This window comes from Onthophagus taurus, chromosome 3, assembly GCF_036711975.1.
Source record: "Onthophagus taurus isolate NC chromosome 3, IU_Otau_3.0, whole genome shotgun sequence".
Taxonomy (NCBI): Eukaryota; Metazoa; Arthropoda; class Insecta; order Coleoptera; family Scarabaeidae; genus Onthophagus; species Onthophagus taurus.
The window spans coordinates 22,243,273-22,266,842 of record NC_091968.1 but is presented as its reverse complement, the minus strand read 5'-3'; the positions used below and the strand labels follow the sequence as shown (position 1 = coordinate 22,266,842).

The 23,570-nt window shown below is 30.2% G+C and overlaps 1 protein-coding gene and 1 long non-coding RNA gene across 2 annotated transcripts in view; both read left to right on the top strand.

Annotated features, from left to right (window-relative positions):
- LOC111419454 (spindle orientation adaptor protein inscuteable) overlaps positions 1 to 23,570 on the top strand; it is a 23,991-nt gene extending 421 nt beyond the window's left edge. Inside the window, exons 2-5 of the mRNA XM_023052252.2 lie at positions 16,253 to 16,619; positions 16,673 to 17,128; positions 21,874 to 23,173; positions 23,231 to 23,570. Of these exons, the coding sequence (XP_022908020.2) occupies positions 16,264 to 16,619; positions 16,673 to 17,128; positions 21,874 to 23,173; positions 23,231 to 23,362 (2,244 nt within the window). The 5' untranslated portion in view covers positions 16,253 to 16,263 and the 3' untranslated portion in view covers positions 23,363 to 23,570. The remainder of the gene's footprint in view (positions 1 to 16,252; positions 16,620 to 16,672; positions 17,129 to 21,873; positions 23,174 to 23,230) is intronic.
- Positions 7,926 to 13,145, top strand: LOC139429547 (uncharacterized). The gene is made up of 2 exons (XR_011640101.1): positions 7,926 to 12,243; positions 12,309 to 13,145. It is a non-coding gene; the product is annotated as an uncharacterized lncRNA (long non-coding RNA).

Here is a 23,570-nt window from a genome sequence, read left to right as displayed (position 1 = left end):
TAAAATAAATTGAACCCAACCTAAATTTCAATTCAAACTGGGAAAATCAACATTTTGAAATTAAAAGTGTTTTTTAATCAATTCTTTTTTGCAATTTAAATAGTTACATAAGATAAAAAAATTTATTCGAATTAAACACACAAAAAGGAATTGAATCGAAACGTTAGATGATTCAAATTGTGTATTAAAATTAAACAGAGGTGCGTCCCGATTAATAAATAATTCGATAAAATAATCTTGTGACTAATTCGCGTGGTATTCAACATTAATCAAACACGCTTCTTCTTTTATTATCGCTTTCAAACCGATAAAAAGCTCTGGCACAATTTGTTAACATTGTTTCGTTGATGATTAAACAACAAATGTGGAAGGAAATGCGTCTATTATTATTTTAAAAGACATTAAAGGTCAAATTATAAAAAAATTAATTTGTTTATCTATTCTTGAGTTGTTGTGGTTTTAAATTATTCTTATAAATAATTCGTAATTATTAAAAAAAATTTGTTGATTTCCTAAGAAATTATTTGGTCAACAAAAAAATGTTACAAAAAAATGCCTGAGTAATCGTAGTAAACTAAAACTCAATAGGAAGTCTTTTGCAAAGTAACTTGGAAATAATGATTCATTTTCTACTCACTCATTGGTATAAGTCACGCGCGGTGACTTATCTTTAGCTTCCAGGTAATAACGACCTTGTCACAAGGTACCTTTTAAATCGACTAATCCGGAAAGAAATTTCTTAATTTCTTCGTTAAGAAAACGATGTGGTGTAAAAGAATTTTTCTTTTCCATCGGTTTAGTATGGTTCGTTGAAAAATATATTAACGGGTTTATGGTTTATTGATGGTCGATGTCTTCCTACGAACCGATATGCGCTCGATAACTGTACATTGGTCAGTTAGAATTTCTTCCGTGTACTGGAAAAAAAAACATAAAATAATTGAGTTAAAATTGATTTTCAAACATATGGTAGTGTCATTTGTAATTTATTGAAATTGTTTAATATTGTTTATTATAAATAATATCAGTAAATATTATTGCCTATTAATAATGTTAGAAAAGCAAAATCAAAAAAACATTCAAAAACAATGTTGATAGGTGCAAGGATGTATGTTAAGGATGAGAATTGGATCTATTTCCCAACATTATTTTGATATTGTTACAAATAGGAAAAACAACCCAAAAATCGTCAAACTAATTTATTTTGTGGAAGAGCTAAACCTAAAGTTTAAAATCTATTTGCATGATTAAAGCCCAGCATTTATTTCATCATAAAAAAAACATTCAAGCAAACATCACGGCCATCATAAGTCTTCGAGCACTCATGATGATAGCTAAGATGTTAGTACCATTGACTCGCTTAATTTGCATAAAAAAACGATAAAACACGAACATTCTGATGAAAGTGTAGTCGATGGTTCCAAAGCTCATTCACATACTTCTAATAATTCAGCATAAATCTTTAAAACATGGTGATGATAGCAGCACGAAAACTTTTGATGAAAGAATTGAAAGTTCTAAAAGTCATGTACGAAAGTCTAAACATTCAAAACATAAAGTTTCTCCAAAACATGGCACCAATAGTACAAAAAGAACTTCGAAAAAAGGTAGAAAGCATAGAAAGCCTTTATAACTCAATAATTATAACCGATGGAAAAAAACATTTTATACAAAAAAGGCTTACAATAAACCCATAAGACATATCCAATATGTTATTTTAATCTACCGATCAGCAGTACCAACCCAACTCAAGAAAAATGGAAATTTTGACTTTTCAATAATTATCTTGTATAACTCAATAATTATAACCGATGGAAAAAAACATTTCATACAAAAAAGGTTTAAAATTAACTCATAAAACATATTCAATATATTATTTTAATCCACCGATCAGCAGTACCAACCCAACTCACGAAAAATATAAAATTTTGACGTTTTCAATCATTTTCTTCTATAACTCAATAATTATAACCGATGGAAAAAAACGTGTCATACAAAAAAGGTTTAGAATTAACCCATAAAACGTATCCAATAAGTTATTTTAATCCAACGATCAGTAGTATCAACTCAACCTTAGACAAAAAGAAATTTTGACGTTTTCAACAATTTTCTTCTATAACTCAATAATTATAACCGATGGAAAAAACATTTCAGAGAAAAAAGGTTTAGAATTAACCCATAAATCATATCCAACAAGTTATTTTAATCCACCGATCAGCAGTACCAACCTAACTCAAGAAAAATAGAAATTTTGACTTTTCAACAATTATCTGGTATAACTCAACAATTATAACCGATGGAAAAAAAACATTTCATACAAAAAAGGTTTAGATTTAACCCAGAAAACATATTCAATAAGTTATTTTAACCCACCGATCAGCAGTACCAACCCAACCTTAAAAAAAGAAGGAAATTTTGAGGTTTTCAACAATTTTTTTCTATAACTCAATAATTATAACCGATGGAAAAAAACATTTCATACAAAAAATGTTTAAAATTAACCCATAAAACACATCCAATAAGTTATTTTAATCCACCAATCAGCAGTACCAACCCAACTCAAGAAAAATAGAAATTTTGAGGTTTTCAACAATTTTCTTCTATAACGCAATAAGTATAACCGATGGAAAAAACATTTCATAGAAAAAAGGTTTAGAATTAACCCATAAATCATATCCAACAAGTTATTTTAATCCACCGATCAGCAGTACCAACCTAACTCAAGAAAAATAGAAATTTTGACTTTTCAACAATTATCTTGTATAACTCAATAATTATAACCGATGGAAAAAAACATTTCATACAAAAAAGGTTTAGAATTAACCCATATAACATATCCAATAAGTTATTTTAATCCACCGATCAACAGTACCAACCCAACCTTAAAAATAGAAGGAAATTTTGAGGTTTTCAACAATTTTCTTCTATAACTCAATAATTATAACCGATGGAAAAAAACATTTCATACAAAAAAGGTTTAGAATTAACCCATAAAACGTATCCAATAAGTTATTCTAATCCACCGATCAGCAGTAGCAACCCAACCTTAAAAAAAGAAAGAAATTTTGAGGTTTTCAACAATTTTCTTCTATAACTCAATAATTATAACCGATGGAAAAAAACATTTCATACAAAAAAGGTTTAAAATTAACCCATAAAACATATCCAATAAGTTATTTTAATCCACCGATCAGCAGTACCAACCCAACTCAAGAAAAATATAAAATTTTGACGTTTTCAACCATTTTCTTCTATAACTCAATAATTATTTCCGAAGGAAAAAGAAATTTCATACAAAAACGGTTTAGATTTAACCCATATAACATATCCACTAAGTTATTTTAATCCACCGATCAGCAGTACCATCTCAACTCAAGAAAAATAGAAATTTTGACGTTTTCAACACTTTTTCTTCTATAATGCAATAATTATAACCGATGGAAAAAAACATTTCATGCAAAAAAGGTTTAGAATTAAACCATAAAACATATTCAATAAGTTATTTTAATCCACCGATCAGCAACACCAACCCAACTCAAGAAAAATATAAAATTTTGACGTTTTCAACCATTTTCTTCTATAACTCAATAATTATAACCGATGGAAAAAAACATTTCATACAAAAAAGGTTCAGAATTAACCCATAAAACGTATCCAATAAGTTATTTTAATCCACCGATCGGTAGTACCAACCCAACCTTAGAAAAATAGAAATTTTGACGTTTTCAACAATTCTCTTCTATAACTCAATAATTATAACCGATGGAAGAAAACATTTCATACAAAAAAGGTTTAAGATTAACCCATAAAACGTATCCAATAAGTTATTTTAATCCACCGATCAGCAGTACCAACACACTAAAAAAAAAATGGAAATTTTGACGTTTTCAACAATTTTCTTGTATAACTCAATAATTATAACCGATGGAAAAAAATATTTCATACAAAAGAGGTTTAAAATTAATCCATAAAACATATCCAATAAGTTATTTTAATCCACCGATCAGCAGTACCAACCCAACCTTAAAAAAGAGGAAATTTTGACGTTTTCAACAATTTTCTTCTATAACTCAATAATTATAACCGATGGAAAAAAAACATTTCATACAAAAAAGGTTTAGAATTAACCCATAAAACGTATCCAATAAGTTATTTTAATCCACCGATCGGTAGTACCAACCCAACCTTAGAAAAATAGAAATTTTGACGTTTTCAACAATTCTCTTCTATAACTCAATAATTATAACCGATGGAAGAAAATATTTCATACAAAAGAGGTTTAAAATTAATCCATAAAACATATCCAATAAGTTATTTTAATCCACCGATCAGCAGTACCAACCCAACCTTAAAAAAGAGGAAATTTTGACGTTTTCAACAATTTTCTTCTATAACTCAATAATTATAACCGATGGAAAAAAAACATTTCATACAAAAAAGGTTTAGAATTAACCCATAAAACGTATCCAATAAGTTATTTTAATCCACCGATCGGTAGTACCAACCCAACCATAGAAAAATAGAAATTTTGACGTTTTCAACAATTCTCTTCTATAACTCAATAATTATAACCGATGGAAAAAAACATTTCATACAAAAAAGGTTTAGAATTAACCCATAAAACGTATCCAATAAGTTATTTTAATCCACCGATCGGTAGTACCAACCCAACCTTAGAAAAATAGAAATTTTGACGTTTTCAACAATTTTCTTCTATAACTCAATAATTATATCCGATGGAAAAAAACATTTCATACAAAAAAGGTTTAGAATGAACCCATAAAACATATCCAATAAGTTATTTTAATCCACCGATCAGCAGTACCAACCCAACCTAAAAAAAATGGAAATTTTGACTTTTCAATAATTATCTTGTATAACTCAATAATTATAACCGATGGAAAAAAATATTTCATACAAAAAAGTTTAGAATTAACTCATAAAACATATCCAATAAGTTATTTTAATCCACCGATCAGCAGTACCAACCCAATTCAAGAAAAATATAAAAGTTTGACGATTTCAACCATTTTCTTCTATAACTCGATAATTATAACCGATGGAAAAAACATTTCATACAAAAAAGGTTTAATAAAACCCTATAAAAAGGTTGTAATGAAACGAAAGTGTCTTTTGACTGCAGCGCCATCTTTATTTCCGTGTAATGAAGAATAACAATACTTAAGAACTGAAGTCACTTACGTACTCTAACAACAACTTCTTACAAAACTAAGATATCTCAACCCATTCCAGAGATACTTGGCCTGCGAGTTTTAAGTGAAACACCCTGTATTCTGCATTACATACATAATAGTGCACAACAAGTGTCGATTGTTGTAGCTGTATAATATTTCTATAATAAAGTAGCCTCTTATGCCTCGGCCGGTTCTTTAACAGCATCGATTAGAGTAGCTCGTTTATAATAGCTTGTTTTTTTTTTTCAAATTCCATTAAAATGATTTTTGTTAAGAAAAGGTCTCATAAGATTGTGTCTTTAAAAATTTAGTTCACAGCTTAGCAAATAAAATCATATTTATCTAGAGTCTAGATAATCAAAAAATCGTGTGCCCTTATCAACATTTATTTACTTTTCAACTTGTACTTCATGTTATAAGTAAGGAATGGTATTCCGATTACAAATTCGATGTTGTAACATAAAAATAGTTCGTTTTAAAAAGGACATCTTTCGTCTTCCTTCCGGTGTTGTTCAAAATTCCGGTGTTATATAGGGAAATATTGGATCGGGTCGCGTGTCAGATGGGAATCTCCTACACACGTTGAATGAAAAACCATAAACCGAGACACGAGCCGTTCCACCTGGTAGAATTACGTTACCCATAATCACCCACATGTGTAAAAGGGATGTTCCTAAACCTATTTGTGTTATAACGAACTTTTAGAGATTATGTGGGTTATTATTAAAAACAAATAAAAACATTTTTAGTTTATAAAATCAAACAATAATAACATCAAGGTTAAAAATCACTCAAAGAAAAAGTACAACGACTTTTAAGTTGTGTTTTTTTATCTGTGTTTTTAAAGAAACAGGAAACCTTTAGATGATAGTTTCGAATTCTAGACTAAAAAGAGTCAGGTTTAAAAACTTTATAAATATCTAATCGTCTTTTTTAAACGGTAAAATAAACTGTTATGATACCAAATACAAAAGGAAACAAAATGATCACCTTTTTAAGAATACCACGTGATTATTTTTTTAATTATGTTGAGTTTTTGTTGAATTTTTGATAGTTTGAACTTTTATCGTCCCCTTTCATTTTGTAACTTCATCGAGCCAGCTGCAACTTTATTGGTATTGTACCGGTAAAATTCTCAAGGGGGGTGAAGAATGTGGCATATGTTTGAGGCACGCGCCACGTGGTAAAATTTAAATCATTATGACTAAACATTAATTATCAATCTACAAAACATTTTATTAAAAAATTTGTTTACCTTGTAATAATTAGAAAAATCAACTCGTATTACTAAAATTACAAAAACATGTAAAAACTCTTCGAGTATTTGTAACGAACACGAGTTTTGCATTACGCTGACCAACTCTTTTTTCTGCATTTAGGTTGATGTTTCTTTCTATGTGTGTCAATTTAAAGCAGATTTATAAAAGAGTCATAAACGGAGATTTTTTAAAATGACACGAAGAAAAAGTAGCAAACAATTTTTAAATACGTACTCCCTTATCGTTTGATGTGCACAGCTGTTCCTAACGGTCGTGATTTGAAAGGGACGTCGGTTTCAAAGTACAATATTTATTCCCCTACTTCAAAAACCTATGCGAAGTTATCCCCCTATTTCTTTTTTTCAACCCTCAATTGAATAATATTTTATATGTATATCTCTTAACCGATTTCGATGAACAATTATAAAGTTTCATCTTTATTGTACAAGATATTATATTAGCCGAGGTCGCTTGCGGCCGAGGCTACTTTGTTGAAGAAAAATTATACAGCTATTACAATCGACACTTTTAAAGAAATAGTAGCCGAGGTCGCTTGCGGCCGAGGCATTAGAGGCTACTTTATTGTAGAAATATTATACAGCTACTACAATCGACACTTTTAAAAAATAGTAGCCGAGGTCGCTTGCGACCGAGGCACTAGACTTCAATTCGGTGAAGAAATATAATCCGAGCAACTCTAATCGAAGCTGTTAAAGAAATAGAAGCCGAGGTTGCTTGCGGCCGAGGCATTAGAGGCTACTTTGTTGAAGAAATATTATACAGCTACTACAATCGACACTGTTAAAGAAATAATAGCCGAGGTCGCTTGCGGCCGAGGCACTAGAGTTCAATTCGGTGAAGAAATATTATCCGAGCTACTCTAATCGACTCTGTTAAAGAAATAGTAGCCGAGGTCGCTTGCGGCCGAGGCATTAGAGGCTACTTTGTTGAAGAAATATTACAGTTACTACAATCATCACTATTAAGGAAATAATAGCCGAGGTCGCTTGCGGCCGAGGCACTAGAGTTCAATTCGGTGAAGAAATATTAAATAAACGTGAAATGAAACTTATCCGTATACAACTATTTTCAAGGACGATGTACCAAGATTGGATAGCTTAAATCTGAAAATAATGAGATTTAAAGAAAATATAAAGTTCACAGCAATATCCTAGCTGCTACCATTTACACCGATAAAGAAATAGAAGCTGAGGTCGCTTGCGGCCAAGGCACTAGAGCATAATTCGGTAAAGACATTTTATCCGAGCTGCTACAATGTACACCGTGAAAGAAATAGTAGCCGAGGTCGCTTGCGATCGAGGCACTAGAGGCTATTTAATTAAAAAAATATTATCCGAGCTACTAAAACCAACGCTGTTAAAGGAATAGTAGCCGAGGTCGCTTGCGGCCGAGGCATTAGATGCTATTTAATTAAAAAATATTTCCGAGCTACTAAAACCAACGCTGCTAAAGAAATAGTAGCCGAGGTCGCTTGCGGCCGAGGCACTAGAGTTCAATTTGGTGAAGAAATATTATTCGAGCTGCTACAATGTACAGGGTGGTTCAAATTCGATGTCCGAATAGGCTAACTCGGAAACTATAAGAGTTAGACAAAAAGTAGCTTACATGTCATGATCTCGTTTTTCGAGAAACTGCTAATGCCGAAAACCTCATAGCGCTATCGTCTTTTGTTTTTCCCCTAGAGGCCAAAATTGGAAATATCGTAAAACCAGCAAGTGCAATTATCTTCGTTATTATTATAGGTGGAGTATTATAACTAAGACATTATATGGACACTTTTTTATAGAGAATTGGATGACGTAGTCAAAAAAAATTTTTCGGTTTTAGATTTTGAGATATTATCACAATTTTCGTTTTTTTAAATGGAAACAACCACTGATTATTCGCTTATTAAATTCGTTATTTTTTTCTGATTACAAAAATATAGGGTTCGACAGGTCTATTTCTTATTGTTTTAGAATAAAGCCAAAAATAAACATTTTTTATAAAATTTCCATCTAGTATCATCGGCGAAATTAAATTTACAGTTTCCTGTAAATTACGGGGGGGTAGGTAAAATCTAAAAAGTTAACAATTAAATAAGAAGATAACTTCTGGTATTTAAAAACAAATAATTATGTTTATTACACCAACTGTTAATACGAAAATATTTAATGACTTGCATTGCTTCACACTATTTTATTAGCAACTTGATAAATTATTAAGTGGCTGATTTTAGAAATTGTAGGTTTACTACATACCTACATTTCTTAATACTTTATGAATAACTTTTAAAAATTTTCACATCTATAAGATTGACATTATTTAATATATTATTTGTTTTTGTTAGATCAAATAGTATTTATAAATATTTTATTAACGCAAAAAAATAGTAATTTAACAACAAATACTAATAATTTTATTTTCCAAACATTATTAAAACAATGCTACAAAAAATGCTCAAATTGACCTCCTCTTTTTTCGATGCAAATTTCACAACGCTTTCTAACACTGTTTATTGCGTTAAATATACTTATATTTGGAATAGAATTGAGACAATGCTCAAAATTTATCTTTAATTCTCTTATATTTCCATTATCCATTAAATATAACTGGTTTTTGATGTAGCCCCAGAAAAAAAAATCCAGTGGCGTCAAATCCGGTGATCTTGGTGGCCACCGATGGTTTCCGCTGGAACCAATCCAGTTGTCTTCAAAATTAATATTTAAAAAATTAGTTATACGCCTAGCAGTATGCGCAGGAGCGCCATCATGTTGAAAATATAGTTTTTCCGCATCACGTAAAGGTAAACCATCAACATATCTTTCAGTGTGGTTTGTTAATATGTTTAAATACCGTTCCGCATTTAAATTTTCTTGGTATATTTGATATGCCAAAACTTCATTATTTAGCAATGCTACCCATACGTTAAAACCAAAGCGACCTTGAGTACGCCTTTCAATGGTATTTTGGGGATTAACGTTCGACCATATATGTTGGTTATTTCTGTTAAATATCCCCGCACTGCTAATGTGTGCTTCATCGGTCCAGATAATTGCTCTACTGAAAACTGGGTTTTCATTAACCTGATCTACGTACCAACGGCAAAATTCAAGCCTTCTTTGGGTATCACCATCTCGTAAATGATGCATGATTCGAGGAACGTATGGCTTATACTTGTGTTTATGTAAAACACGAAGACAGCGATTTCTGGAAATACCAAGATCATTCTCCATTTCGCGGCATGATATCGACGAATTTGCTGTAACTGCCGCTAAAACATTTATTTCTTCGTCTTCATTTTCTTTATAATACGATTTTGGTCTAGGCTTTTTAAAAGAACCGAATGTTTTTAAATTTTTTTCTAAACGACTAAATATTTTCGCACTTGGCTGCCTTCTTTCCGGGTATCTATTAAAATACAACTCTGCAGCCAATTCACTACTTTTATTTTGTAATATGTAACATTCTAACATGTCAAACTTTTCAAAGTTTTCGTAATTCATCTTTAAAACAGGATTTTTAAAGTGACACTTTTTGAATACAAACAAATGTTGCTATGTTTATTTGAATTCAAAAGAAAAATATATGAGCGCCATCTATCAATAATTTATTAAGTCATTTAATAATAATATTAAATATTAATAAAAAATGTGAAATAATGCAATCTATTCCAACTTTTGTGTAAAACATATATAAATTAAATAGTTCAACAAATTTATTTGTTTCAAACATCAGAAATTTGTTTTTTTAATTTTTAGTTATAGTACCATAATTTACAGGAAACTGTAAATTTAATTTCGTCGATGACACTAGATGGAAATTTAAAAAAAAAGTTTATTTTTGGCTTTATTCTAAAACAATAAGAAATAGACCTGTCGAACCCTATATTTTTGTAATCAGAAAAAAATAACGAATTTAATAAGCGAATAATCAGTGGTTGTTTCCATTTAAAAAAACGAAAATTGTGATGATATCTCAAAATCTAAAACCGAAAAAATTTTTTTGACTACGTCATCCATTTCTCTGTAAAAAAGTGTCCATATAATGTCTTAGTTATAATACTCCACCTATAATAATAACGAAGATAATTGCACTTGCTGGTTTTACGATATTTCCAATTTTGGCCTCTAGGGGAAAAACAAAAGACGATAGCGCTATGAGGTTTTCGGCATTAGCAGTTTCTCGAAAAACGAGATCATGACATGTAAGCTACTTTTTTTCTAACTCTTATAGTTTCCGAGTTAGCCTATTCGGACATCGAATTTGAACCACCCTGTACACCGTCAAAGAACGTTTTACGACTATACAGGCTAATTCTGTAAGTCGTGGCATAACTTTTATCACTAAAACTAGAAACAAAATGATGACGATTCGTGTAAAAATTTTTGAAGAAAATAATCTAGAGTTTGCTTTTGTACTTTTAAGCTGGTTTTTATTTTATATAGAATTTAGACTTAAATTCTATATAAAAGAATAACCAGTTTCGGCCCTTGGCCATTTTCAGAGACTCTACAAATAGGTTAACATCTCTCATCTTATCCATTTTACAAACAACTTTCTTAATATCTGTTTTTGTTTTGTTAAAAAGATCACATATCAAAGTTGAAATCAGATTATTAGTTACCAATTTACAAGTTTAAAAAGTTGTAAAATGAAATTAAGGACGAAGTTAGTTAGAAAGTTACAAGTTTACAGGTTCAAATTTAAGAACGCTCTTTTTTAACAAAAGAAATACTACTAGTAGTATTAAGAAACTTGGGAAAAGTTCAAGCATCATCATGTGGCTTAAAAATCGACGATTTTTTTTTAATCAATAAGAAATGACCCAAAAAACACGTTAAAAATAAAAATAAAGTGCGAAACAGTGGCACTAGATTAACTTCAGTTATAAAACTTCTATTGCATGATAACTAACTTCAGGTTTAGTCAACCTCAATTTTGACATACATATTTGTAATCAATATGATCTTCATTAAAAATCCTTTAATGAGTACAAACACGACATTCATCTTCAATATTAATGAAGGTATGGTCACCTTTCGGTTAAGAATGTCAACGTCAATTTTGACATATTTGTAATCGTCGTGAAAAATCCGACTTGTCAATATCAAACTTTCGGTTTGATATATATGTCAATATCATTTTAACATATTCTTAATTTTTATAAAATATCTTAATATTTGTCACAAAAACAAAAATATAAATCTTTCGACCCATTTTAAAGGATTTTTATGAAGTTGACAAATATGTCAAAATTAAAAGTTGAAAGTTCGAACTTTTTGGTTTTATGAGATAAATGCGTCAAGTTTGGACTCACTTTAAAGGTTATTTTATGAAGATTACGAATATAATAATAAAATTAGAGTTGACATTGACAGCTGCAAGTTTTTTCACGACTAAAACCGAATGTTTCTAGTTCAATAAAAATATACAACATAGTAATATCTTATGCTATCTAGCGCTACCTACACTGCCGCTAGAACTAAGACTAGATCGAGAACTAGAAATATTCGGATTTAGCCGCACGTCTTTCAAGACGGCTAAACCCGAATGATTCTAGTTCTAGATCTTGTGTTAGTTCTAGTGATAGTGCTAGTGTAAAACTAATGTGCGACCAGTTGGATTTGGCCGGCGGAAAATATGCGAACTATTATCGGAAATACCTTACCCCTCACCTCCTTGACCTATATATTCGGCTGTAGTACAGTCAAGTTACCAAATAAAACAATATGTATTTCTGACATTTCATTTCTTTGACAGCGTTGCTTGAGTTAGGTTATAGTTTTGTGAGTTTATCGAGTTTATTTTCTATTATCGTTCTATTTCGTTTATCTATAACTGTTCTTATCAGATAGCCAATGATGAACTTGGTGAAAATAAGAGACCTGTTGTATATTTGGATGAAAGCTACGTACATAAAAATTATACTGTTTCGAAATGTTGGCAAGGTCCTGATGAACATGGAGTTTTGAAAAAAGATGGAGCTGGTCAACGATGGCTCATTGTGGAGGCAGTATGGGTTTTATTAAGAACAGTTTCCTTTTATTTAAATCAAAAACAAAAAGTGGTGATTATCATGATGAAATGAATTTTGAGAACTTTTCAAAATGGTTTAAAACACAAGTGCTACCAAATTTACCGGACAATTCAATAATTGTTATGGACAATGCGCCTTACCATTCAGTACAAATAAATAGGCCTCCTACTTCTTCATCAAAGAAAAATGATATAATCTGTTGGCTACAATCGATGAACATACCATACCATCCACATATGTTAAAATGCGAGCTACTAGAAATCGTTAGGAGGTATAAACCATCACCACAGTATGTAATTGATGAGTATGCAAAATCGAAGGGTCATACTGTATTACGCCTTCCTCCGTATCACTGTGACCTGAATCCAATAGAGCTAATTTGGAGTATGGTGAAGAGAAAAATAGCCTTTGGTAATGTTGGATTAATAAATATGGAAAATCTAATTCACGAGGCAGTAAATCAAATAACTCCCCTAACCACGTTGAGAAAATTAGACATGAATATATGACAAAAGATCAGCTATTCGACAATGAAGAGAGATTTATTATTAATTTAGGTGAATAGTTTTTAAAAAATGTATGTCTCTGATATATAAATTGTTACTTCTCAACAAACCTGAAATAGCACAAATATATTTTATGTTATAATGTTTTGTATTTGTCGACATAAAATCAAATATTAATAATTAAACAAAAAGCCTTTATTTTATAATCTAAAATGCAACATTCATAACCTCACATTCACAAATGTCAAACTTTTCAATTAAGCGGTACAAAATTTTTGTTCTGAGTGTACCTTTCAAAACGATCGCGATGCTTGACCGGCCATATTGGGTTGGTCGTACTCTAGAACTAACACTAGACCGAGAACTAGAAACATTCGGATTTAGTCCCACGTTTCTCAAGACAGCTAAACCCGAATGATTCTAGTTCTAGGTCTAGTGTTAGTTCTAGTTTTACATTTACATTATTTACAACTGGAAAGTTTCGGGTTAAGGCGCCCTATAGTGTTAGTTGCACTACAACATGCAACATAGTGATATCTTATGCCAACTAGCGTTAACTACCGCTGTCGTTTGTAAAATGGATAAGATGGGAGATGTTAATCTATTTGTAGAGTTTCTGAAGATGGCCAAGGGCCAAAACTAGTTAGACTTAAATTCTATATAAAATAGAAATCATTTGAAAAGTACAAAATCAAACTATAGATACTTTTAATTTTATACTAACATCTCGAAAACGATACTGGCCCGAAATTGTAGGTTCATCTATTTTTCTAGTGTAGAATTTCTTGGTGTATCTAAGTTGGTTCTTTTAGACGTATGATGCAAATCGGACTTGAAATCGTATAACGTGATTGGCGCTTAACTTTATCCTTTAAAACAAATAGTATGTATTTTAGGTCTTTCGGTATTCTGCATTTTTTCTAAGATAAGTTACACCTTTACCTACCAGACAGCATGAAAATTATTTTACAGACTTGCAATTTCTAGTTTAGTGAATTCAAGGAATCGATAACATCCGATAGATAAGCCCATGCTACTAGGACAGTTGGTTTTTTGAATTCAACATATAGTTCAGTTTGTTTATGGATTTCTAAAAACAAAATTACTTCATCGTGAAGCTCTATAATTTCGCTAACATATTTCCTTTTGAAAGCCAGCGCACTTCCGAATGGAGCAATAATGTTTTAAATTCTGTGTTCGTCTCGCACGCTTTTTAACATAATTGACAATTTTAATGCATACTTTTAAAACATCGTTGAATAAGTTTGAAAGCGTTTTAGCCGTCAAAGCTTGACTGTGTATTAAACAATTAATAACAGTTATTTTATAACGAGCGCCGTTTGTACAAGTTTTATGACATGAACTTTTTCCATAACAGTTCATGTTTGTGAAAGAATTCAGAGATAGCTGTCGTTATAAGCTTTTAAAGTTGACGTTGACATTGACGATAATGGACATCCATAATCTCGTCAAACTGCATTGCGAAAAACTATGATTCTTTCTTTTTATGTCTGCGGTCGAAGTATTGTCACAAAGCGGTATTTGTGAACATTTTTGTTTATTTTTTGGTTCAAGAAGGATAACAGCGGCTTTTAACAGGCAAGATTTGATAAGTATTTCACTGATAATGTGGCTTTTCTTGGTCTTTGCGATGAGTAGCGATCCAGTACTATCCAACTCTTTTGGTTTATCTTTTAACGTACTATGTTTTTTGACAAATCTCGCTCTAAACGAGACGTCTCATGGCATCATCGCTTAACACTTTCGGTGTTTTTGTATTATCCCCCGTCTGTAGAAATACCAAAGTCTAAAAATTCAAGAAGTAGCGACAACATTTTACATTTCCAACCCAAGTGGGCAGATGGTAGAAGCATTTCCGCTACTGTTCATACTGCGTTTGTATTTTAACATTATATTTGTTTTAATACATCGTCCTTAATATACAGTGTGTTAATTAATTATCGTACCCGACGTCATCATTGCAAGTATGCAACCAATAACGCGATTTGCGTCTTGCAATACGAATATTGTGATATTGGTTGCATACTTGCAATGATGACGTCGGATACGATAATTAATTAACACAGTGTATGTCTAGCTTTATTCATTAAATTCAATTTTTATTAACGAAATAACACACAAAGAACCAGTTTTCCAGTTTTCTATTAGTATTTTCCCCAATTTTTAATCCATTCTCATTTTGTCTCGTTTGATGAATTCCTTTCTATCTACTATTATTCATCACCACATTCTTACTCTCAGCAACTCACTTGCATCATCGAACACTTAGCCTTCCCAGCGTTTTTGATCTATCCGATCCCTTCTTGTATTGATTCTCTTTGGCACTCTCTTTTCTTCGTATCCAAGTTATGTAAATTACAGTCTTTTAAGTTTGATCTCCCATGTATTGTGTACTTTGATGATTTATTCGAATACGTAATATATAATATGTTTCTTCATTTCTGAGTACTCCCGCTTACTCAGAACCACATCATTTTAATTTTTTTGCCAACTTGGTAGCAGATGTAGAAATGAAAAAAAAAAAATTTAAATGTTTATTTATAATACAAAATTGTAATGAAACAAAAAAATTGTAATAATAATTCCTTCTCCGCTATAATTAAAATCTGAGAGTATGTTTTTAATTTTTTAAATGCATGAGTCAGAGGTGTAATCTTCGTTTTCAAGTGGGTTGAACAAGTTCTGTGATCGTTTTGGTTCCTTTTTACATTTTGTTTTAATCCAAACGGGGCAGCTGGTAGCGATAATTTAAATATAAGTCAAAATATGAGACGTTACCTACCAGTTAGATCTCGTTTTCCCTTTTATGCAAAGCCGATGAATATTTATAATCGGCAATTTACCGGGATTATCTGATTATCCTTCTACTTTTTATTAGAATCGTTTATTAAACATTTTTGCACCAACTCCGATAAGTAACGTCGGATCCAATTACAATTTTCCCGGCTACAAATTGGGTAGTATAGAAGGTTTTGACGTATCATAAATTACTACTATAGTGTTACTAACGGAAGCTCAATTTCGCTTCGGGACGAATACCTATTAAATCTTGGAGATCTTTAAAATAAGAAAGAACTCTTCTTGTACGTCTTGAACAGATGATGAGCGAAAGCCCAAATTCTAACGGTTAAAGTGACTGCTCCTTCACTATTTCTTCAATAATTCCTTATTATTACTTAATTTACGCTTCATTAAACTTAAAACGACTTTTATCCTCTTTTTTTTTTATAGGTTGAAATAAAATGAGTTTTACAAGATCAGCAAGTAAAGTGTGGTGGGGATCCGACGAACACGATTACATTAATCAGCGTTCGATTTCGGCAAGCCCAAAAAGTCACGATTCCGGATTTTCCGACAACGAAACATTTTTACACCCAAGAAAATCTTCAGGAAGAAAGATAAACGATATCGAAAAAAATGCAAATAAAGAAAATTACATGAAGAATTCTTATAATCAAAAATTAATCGATAAATGCGAAATTCCAACTCCAATTCGCGTTTTAGATCTCGAAGTCAGATCTGAACCATCAAAAAGTTTCAAATACGTTAAATATTCGCCGAAGAATACAAGATCTTTGTTCAAAAACGCTAAATCTTTGTAAGTTAAATTAAATTTTTTTTTAAAATAAATAATTAATAATAAATTTTTAGACCAAACTCACCTCTATCTTCAAAAAAAATCGAAAACATTCCAAAATCTAATCAGTATGCAAGGAAACCGAGCGGTCCAAGCATTAACAGTGAGATCACATACGAAGACGCGGATTCTTCGTGGAGCTCGGTCGACGAAGAGGCCGCAAACGTAACAGTTCCAGTACCTAATAAACAGAAAAAAATCGATTTTAACATTAGCGCCCCGGCAGTTCTAACGAACCCCGAAGATAACTACGAAGAAATCAAAGAAGATTCGATACAATCGGGGAGGTCGCTGAATTATTCTCTTAGCCCGATTCAAAGTGATACCGATAGTGAATTAGAATGTCTTTTCGCCGATGGAAATGTTGAATCTCCCAAACACACGTCGACGCCAAAAGTTTTTTCAATTAAATCGAATTTGAGAGGTGGAAAAACGAAGATGAATTTGTTATTGAAATATCACAATGAAAGGTAAATTTTAAATGTAGTTAAAAAATCGATTTAAATTTAATATTGAATTAAAAGTAGAACTAACACTAGAATGTCTCTAGTTCTAAGTCTAGTGTTAGTTCTAATGTTAATCTTAGTTCTAGATTTAATTGTTATTTAGCGTTAGATTGTTTTATATCTTTCATTGAACTAAAACTAGACCTAGAACTAGAAACGTTCGGGTTTAGCCGCACGTCTCTCAAGACGGCTAAACCAGAACGATTCTAGATCGAGGTCTAGTGTTAGTTGTAGCTTTAGTATTAGCACAGTCTATAAAAAATAATAAAAACTTGGGTTGGGATATAATTTATCTTGATTAATATACATGTAGATGATCAATATATATGTAGAATCGAATTTCCTTCAAAATGAGTCCAAACTCAACTATTCTATCTTGTTTAGTTCTCGAGATATTCGAATTTTAATGTTTGATTATTATCAAAGATGGCGGATTATTACCATTAATTTTTTATCACCTTTTTGTTTTTTAATATAATATATCGTCTTTGATATATTTAATGATTCAAATAAACAATTTTTTTTATTTTGGGCTTTTGAGAAAAAGATAATAAAAAATAATAAAAACTTGAGTTTGGGATAAAAATCACATTGTTTGATAAAGAATCGAATTTCTTTCAAAATGAGTCTAAACTCGACTATTTTATCTTGTTTAGTTCTCGAGATATTCGAATTTTGAAGTTTGATTATTATCAAAGATGGCGGGTTATTACCATTAATTTTTTTATCACAATTTTTTTGGTTTTTAATATAAATATATCGTGTTTGGTATCAAATTAAAGGAAATTTAAAATTCTACCGATCCATGATAAATTTGATAATTAATTATGAAGTAAAGATGATGATAATAATAAATTAAACAATTTTAATTAAAAATTTTTGAATTCGATTTTAAATTAAAATCAATTTCGTTTTAATTTATAATGATTCAAATAAACAATTCTTCTTATTTTGGGGTTTTGAGAAAAAGATAATAAAAAATAATAAAAACTTGGGTTGGGATAAAATTTATCTTGATTGATATAGAATTGAATTTCCTTCAAAATGAGTCCAAACTCGACTATTTTATCTTGTTTAGTTCTCGAGATATTCAAATTTTAAGGTTTGATTATTATCAAAGATGGCGGGTTATTACCATTAATTCTTTCACCATAACTTTTTTGTTTTTTAACATAAATATATCGTGTTTGGTATCAAATTAAAAGAAATTTAAAATCCTATCGATTTATGATAAATTTGATAATCAATTATAAAGTAAAGAGGTTATAATAATAATAAATTATGTGGTTTTAATTAAAAATTTTTGAATTCGATTATAACTGGAAATCAATTTCGTTTTAATTTATAATGATTCAAATAAACAATTTTTTAAAATTTTGGGTTTTTGTGAAAATGATAACAACAAATAATAAAAGCTTGAGTTGGCATAAAGTTCATCTTGATTGATATAGAATTGAATTTCATTCAAAATGAGTCCAAACTCGACTATTTTATCTTGTTTAGTTCTCGAGATATTCGAACTTTAAAGTTTGATTATTATCCAAGATGGCGGGTTATTACCATTAATTTTTTTATTACATTTTTATTTTTTAATATAGATATACCGTGTTTGGTATCAAATTAAAGGAAATTTAAAATCTTATCGATCTATGATAAATTTTATAATTAATTATGAAGTAAAGAGGTAATAATAATAAATTAAGAGATTTTAATTAAAAATTTTTGAATTCGATTTTAAATTAAAATTAATTTCGTTTTAATTTATAATGATTCAAATAAACAATTTTTTTAAATTTTGGGTTTTTGCGAAAATGATAATAAAAAAATAATAATAGCTTGAGTTGGCATAAAGTTCATCTTGATTGATATAGAATTGAATTTCATTCAAAATGAGTCCAAACTTGACTATTTTATCTTGTTTAGTTCTCGAGATATTCGAACTTTAAAGTTTGATTATTATCCAAGATGGCGGGTTATTACCATTAATTTTTTTATTACAACTTTTTTATTTTTTAATATAGATATACCGTGTTTGGTATCAAATTAAAGGAAATTTAAAATCTTATCGATCTATGATAAATTTGATAATTAATTATGAAGTAAAGAGGTAATAATAATAAATTAAGAGATTTTAATTAAAAATTTTTGAATTCGATTTTAAATTAAAATTAATTTCGTTTTAATTTGTAATGATTCAAATAAACAATTTTTTATTTTGGATTTTTGAGAAAAAGATAATAAAAAATAATAAAAAGTTGGGTTGGGAAAAAATGTATCTTGATTGATATAGAATTGAATTTCCTTCAAAATGAGTCCAAACTCGACTATTTTATCTTGTTTAGTTCTCGAAATATTCCAATTTTAAAGTTTGTTTGTTATCAAAAATGGCGGATTATTACCATTAATTTTTTTATCTCAACTTTTTTGTTTTTTAAAATAAATATATCATGTTTGGTATCAAATTAAAGGAAATTTTAAATCCTACCAATCCATGATAAATTTTATAATTAATTATGAAGTAAAGAGGGGATAATAATAATAAATTAAGTGATTTTAGTTAAATAATTTTGAATTCGATTTTAAATTAAAATCAATTTCGTTTTAATTGATAATGATTCAAATAAATAATTTCTTTTATTTTGGGTTTTTGAAAAAAAGATAATAAAAAATAATAAAACCTTGGCTAAGGATATAATTTACTTTGATTGATAAAGACCTGAATTTCCTTCAAAATGAGTCCAAACTCGACTATCTTGTTTAATTCTCAAAATATTCGAATTTTGAAGTTTGATTATTATCAAAGATGGTGGATTATTACCATTAATTTTTTTATTTCAACTTTTTTGCTTTTTTAAATAAATGTATCATGTTTGGTATCAAATTAAAGGAAATTTAAAATCTTATCGTTCTATGATAAATTTGATAATTAATTATGAAGTAAAAAGGTGATAATAATAATAAATTAATTCATTTTAATTAAAAATTTTTGAATTCGATTTTTAATTAAAATCAATTTCGTTTTAATTTATAATGATTCAAATAACCAATTTTTTTATTTTTGGTTTTTGAGAAAAAGATAATAAAAAATAATAAAACGTGGGTTAGGATGAAATTTATTTTGATTGATATAGAATTGAATTTCCTTCAAAATGAGTCCAAACTCGACTATTTTATCTTGCTTTGTTCTCGAGATATTCGAATTTTAAAGTTTGATTGTTATCAAAGATGGCGGGTTATTACCATTCATTTTTTTATCACAACTTTTTTATTTTTTAACATAAATATATCGTGTTTGGTATCAAATTAAAGGAAATTTAAAATCCTATCGATCCATAATAAATTTAATAATCAATTATGAAGTAAAGAGGTGATAATAATAATAAATTAAGCGATTTCAATCAAAAATGTTTGAATTCGATTTTAAATGAGAATCAATTTCTTTTTCATTTATAATGATTCAAATAAACAATTCTTTTATTTTGGATTTTTCAGATAAAGATAATAAAAAATAATAAAACTTGGGTTGGGATAAAATTCCTTCAAAATAAGTGCAAACTCGACTATTTTATTTGAACATTATTTGTTAACTACATTAACATTAGCTTCCCTCAGTGCCCTCTTTACTTCATTCCACGGTACGGAATTGAACGCATCTTTTATGTCTAACAGTACCATCATTCTAAGTCCCCTATGTTGCAGTGATACTCTTTTTCTTTCCCTTGTTTCGTTCAGTATGTTCATCACTGCATCGACTGTGCTTCTACCCTTTCTATATCCATACTGTGCATCACCAATAATTCTCTGGTTTTGGAACCAACACTAGCACTGCCCACTTCCATATGTCGGAAAATTGCCTTTAATAAGACATTCATTATAAACGTTAATAAAAACGTCTGGATACGACTTTACCCAAGTTTTCAGTACTTCATTGGTGATTCCATCTTCTCCCGGAGCTTTTCTGGTTTTTAATTGTTTAACTGCCCTTTCTAATACATCTATTTTAAACAAAATAGGCTCTTACATCTCGGCCTCTTCAAATTCATGATCTTCTTTAGGCTCTGATAATTGTGGAAAAAGCTTCTCAAATTGCGCTTCTACGGTTTCGCAATCTACTTCTTCCCTTCTCAAACATTATCTTCCAGTTCTAGGCAGAGCTCCTTCCATTTCTCTTCTTTTGATTTCTTAATTAACCTTCTTAAGTCTTTCCTTGCGTCTGTGTAGTCTATAGATAATTGCTGTATTACATTTTGTCCCTGTTTTTTCTTATTTCTCTGCAGCAATCTTCGTTTCGCCACGCATACTTTCCTTGCTTCTTTTATTTCTTTTGTCCACCAGTATACTTGTTTCCTATGCATTTGGTTTGTTCGCTTCTTCAGAGATTCATCACAAGCATTTGCAATTATATCCACCAGGCACTGCGGATTTAGGTTTTTAATTTGTTTGGTTTTTTATTTCTTACATTATCATAGAATGGTCACTCAGCACTTCGATATCTTCAACCACTCTCCAATTCGCTATGTCATTTATGTTGCTTTATTTATAATATACATTATTTGTTAATGATTTTATGAAATTTAAAATCCAATCGATCTATGATACATTTAATAATTAATTATGAACTAATGAGGTAATAATAATAATTAATTAAGTGATATAAGTCTAGTGTTAATAGTAGTGGCAGTACTAATACAAAATTATCTCTTTTTTAGAGTACCTCCTCTTCATGAAAATCTCGAATCATCTTGCAAACTTTGGCACGATGAAATCCGATATTTATACGACGCGGAATGTATGACAACGTTACAAAGCAAATCAATTGCGGCCGATTTGAACGAAAAAGTTTCATTTTTAGCAAGCGTAGCAACTTGTCACTTAACGAATTTGTTAAGAGACATCAAAATGATCGAGAGCGAATTCGAAAACTTAAAAAGCCAACCGAAACATAAAGATTCTTTAATCCAAAGCACAACGGGCTTAATCAAAGAATTCTTACAAAAATACAAACTCCCAAACACTCGGAATATGAAGAAACACAACGAGGAATTACGCACTTTCAAACTATCCGACAGCATAACTAAACTACAAAAATCTTTTACGCATCAAACCAATTATTTCTTAGAAACTCAACTAATGAAATTCGCGGAAAGCTTAGAATACGCCGAAAACGAGATGGATTTAAGAGCGAAAATAACCGGATTAACTTGGATTTGTCAGCGTCACCCCGAAGTATTAAAAATCCTTTCTGAATCAACAACGATTCAAAACTTACTTATTTTATGCGAAAAATGTGACGGATCTTCAGTGAAAGCTTTAATTTTACGCGCGCTAACTACTCTTTGTTGTAACTCGTTGGGAGTAAGAAAATTTGAAAAATCATCCGGAATCCAAACCATCTCCGACATAATTTACGAAAGAGCTCGCCCCGAACCCGAAAAATCCGAAGCAATCGCCTTATTAGCCCAAATAACAGCACCATGGATAGAAGATAACAACAAAATAAACGGCCTACAAGAACATTGCAAAAAATTAATTTCCGCTTTAACCGATTTCTTACAAACAACATCGTGTTGTCAAAATTTATTATTAACGACGGCGGCTTTAGCAAATTTATCAAGCATGGAACCAAAATCGATTAAGTACATCTTAAATCACGATACGATTAAGATTCTTTTTGAAGCGGTTCGAAAAAGGGGACCGACAACGTCGATTTTTTTGTTAGAGCAGGTTTCGACGTTAATCGCCAACGTTTCTAGCGTGGAAATGGCACGAAACCAATTAGCGCGAGATGAAGTTCCTAAAGTTTTAATGTGCTTTCTACATACCGATCGGTTTAAAGAGGATATTTTTAAACGGCTTCAACAGAAATCGATCATTGCACTCTCAAGGGTTTCTAGTGAACCAGATGCTGCGTTTCAAATCGTTCAATGTGGAGGAATTAAGAAGCTGGTGGAGTTGTGTAGGGATAAATCGGCTCGATATGATAGTGATGCCGTCTTAGTAGCAACTTTGGTAAGTTTTTTTTTAGCCATTATGTTTCATTTATTAATTTTTAATATAATTTTTAAGGCTACATTGAGGAGAATCGCTGAAAATTGTGGGACATCATCAATCGACACTCAAGATGTCCAAGAATTAGTTGAGCCAAGACTTTTGGACTCATTTTTGGCGTATTCAACTCAAACGGAAAGTTTGGTGTGATTTTGTAATATAAAAATCGACTTTTCTTATCATCAAAAAAAGTTTGATTTTATTAATGTTTATTGTAACGTTTTATAGACTTTGTGTTACCAAAAATTTGTATTTAGAGAGATATTAATCTTATTATTACTATATTTATCGATATTTCTTATAGAAAAATTTTTGTATCTAATCTTTATTGAGAAATTTAATAAAATATTTAATAAAA